Here is a 3,029-nt window from a genome sequence, read left to right as displayed (position 1 = left end):
CTCTGTCTTCTATTTTATGTTCTGCTCTTGGGAATCATGGGAGATCTTATTCCTTTCATTATGCATAATGCTAAATATTTTTACATGCATATACAACAGGTCAAATTAAGAAGCCCACATTGTTACAACAAAAATAGAAATTGACCTAAAGGCCTGATTGTGTCAAAAAAGGAGAGCAGATTAATTTGACGATTCAAGGGACAAACAAACAGCTAGGATAGTGGGGCCAGGGGGGGCACTTTTTTTCTTTGCACCAAACAAGAGCATGCAGGATAAAATCTTATGGACTTTTAAAGAACAGAAATTTACATAATTTAAATGTACACACCCCAATCACCATGCAAGATCATTTACATGAACCTCCCTCCTACTGCCAACCTCCCACGTGGTACATATTATTCTGCATAATTTTACGCCAAGGTGAATCCACATTGTGCATAACACGTCACCTCGAAAATAGGGCCCAGTGAATTTGTCCTTCACTTTTCAATCACCAGGAAAAAATGTAAATGCTCTCTGGAACATTGGGCAGCTATTTCACAGTTCCTTTTGTAGCGTGATTGTTCCTGCTCTGCCAGCAACTCTTTTAGGAAGACAACACAGAATTAAACACAATGGCAGAAACGCTGGATGTTCAACTGGGTGACCAACCCTACTTTATTTTGAACATTCCATTAATTACTGTCAGTCTTTTAGGCAATTTCTTTTACATTTACTTCTTGGTGCCATCGAAGCAACAGCACAACAAATTCAAGCAGCCTCTGAAAGTGCTTCTTCTGATGATGGCCGGCAGCAATGGCTTTGTCGAAATCATGCTATCGATTTATGTGTTGAAGGACTTCTTTATTTCCTATGCCATGTTGAACCTCAGTTTGAAGTGGATTATGATTTTCGCCATGTCAAGTAACATGGCCTCTTCTGTTTTTCTGAACGTCTTCTACTTCTGTCAGATAGTTCCTGCCAGACACGCATTCTCCATCTGGATGAAGAGGAACCTGAAAACCATAACGTACTGCTTTTTATCAGGTTTTCATATTTTCTTTTTGATTCATTTCATTGTGCAGTTTCTCTACATTAACAGTGATTATTACCTGAATCCGTCAACAAATAGCAGTACACTATCAAATGACACTGTTCTTTACAACTCCTCTAAAAGCACGGTGACGAGACCCACCATCCTGAGTGCTCTGATGTATTTCGAGATGTTTTTTGCCGTATTTGCTTTCTGGGCGATGACTTTGTCCAGCTTATCTACAGTTGACTACCTGCGGCGACACATCAGCAGTATGGGGGCAGTGGGAATCTCCTCATCACCCCATCTGCGGAGTCAGATTAGGGTGACTGTCATAGGAATTATACAAGGAGGACTTTTCAGCCTTTGCTCTCTATGGATAGTGGTGAACATCTGCTTTTTCCAAAAGACAGTTTCAACCTTTGATCCTAACAACCACATCCTTGTGACAGTCTTTACTCTATATTCCTTTGGTACAACCATTAACCTGGGAGTTGGTCAGGCAGTGCTCAGACAAAGGGTTTCTAATATGTTGGTTAATGTTAAGAAAGCTTTTCATTAAAGTCTTCTGTAAATTCCATGTATGTATCACATGAAATCAATGTATGTTATGTATTTCACGAAGACCAATGTATAGATTGTAGGTCTTTAGTATCATTACCTGAATGATGACAGCAAGATCATATTGTGATTGGGGTCTAAACTGATTCTGTTTAGGAGAAAATTTTAAATATGTAATATGTAAATAACATATTTCTGAGATTGTTCTGAGTTTTTATTTCAATGTTTTCACAATATGTAAAGCATTGTTGTTACTGAGTAAAGGAGGTGCAAAGCTATGATCATTAAACGTATTAAACGTCTGTTTTTTATTTAAAATGTAATGCTAATCTCATAAAAATAATGACTTGTTTATAAACTTTACATTGGTATCAATTTATTTTAAGTTTGAAAGCATTTAAGCTTAATTTCCCAATTCATGCCCATTTACTATCCTTCAACATAGTATATATCGTCTATGAATCTTAAATTTAGGCTAAAACACAACATTCAGGTTCATTTCTAATGAGCCCTAAAAGATATTCAAGCACATGGGTAAAAGCACTGAATAAGGATCGAGGCAAATTTAGCAAACTGTAAGTATGGGTACTGTAAGTGTAGGTATGTGTTGTGTACATTATTTTATGCACATTTTATAATTATATTTCTGCATCAGCCATAACCTTTTCATTTATCGTGCTATAATATTTGTTTACTTTTATTGAATGAAATTAGTGTGAGTTTGGCATGGCTGTTTCATACTTAGGACTTTTTCCTAATGTCACATCCATCCTTCAGCCTTGCCTTATGTCATCCTCCCCTGCCACTCCTGCTCTGATAACTCATGGCCCATGGAGTTACAGCCCAATTCCAGCATACATTTAGAAATGATGAGCATGTTGTATCCTGTGGCCTGGAGTTCATGACTGGTCTCCAACATCTCAGATCAGCCAAGTTAAAGTTGCTTCTTGGTGCCACACTGCTAAAATTCATCGGCTGGTGATATGTACATGCACTTTTCATCTCTTGCTTTGTAATAGTGCACCTTGTTTAGCTGACATTGATGCTTCAGTGATTACCAGATTTCCAGTTCTCTGTAACTCCTTCTCACCAGATGTAAATTGCAGAAGAAAGTTTACATCTAGCTGCAACCTAATTGCTGCTATATTGCAAATATCAAAATGTTTTATTACATCTTTGTCGTTTTAACATTGATCATTAAAGTGCTTCAGTTGTTTTAGACACATTTTTCTTTTATCTGAACCCTTTTATCTCCAGCATGACTTCACTTTCACTTCACTGTTTTTACTCTTGTGTTCATTCGCTTCAGCCATCCGGTTCATCTTTACTGGATGCAGCTATTGTGGAAATGTGGCTAATTTATTACGGACAATGGTAGCATGATGCAAATGCAGGCTGAATTCAAGCTGCTAAATTAATTTACATTGAACAAATGTTCTGTAAAGGAACATGTTCT

At 37.3% G+C, this 3,029-nt stretch overlaps 1 protein-coding gene across 1 annotated transcript; it reads left to right on the top strand.

Annotated features, from left to right (window-relative positions):
- The first annotated feature begins 812 nt into the window (after positions 1-812).
- LOC114770642 (uncharacterized) lies at positions 813-1,574 on the top strand. Its single transcript, XM_028964692.1, has 2 exons — positions 813-1,009; positions 1,157-1,574. Exons 1-2 carry the CDS (start codon positions 813-815, stop codon positions 1,572-1,574), a joined length of 615 nt encoding a protein of 204 aa, XP_028820525.1.
- Positions 1,575-3,029: the final 1,455 nt, after the last annotated feature.

This window comes from Denticeps clupeoides, chromosome 20 (assembly GCF_900700375.1).
Source record: "Denticeps clupeoides chromosome 20, fDenClu1.1, whole genome shotgun sequence".
NCBI classification, from domain to species: Eukaryota; Metazoa; Chordata; class Actinopteri; order Clupeiformes; family Denticipitidae; genus Denticeps; species Denticeps clupeoides.
Note: the sequence above shows the minus strand (reverse complement) of the source record. Positions and strands in the feature narration are given on the sequence as shown.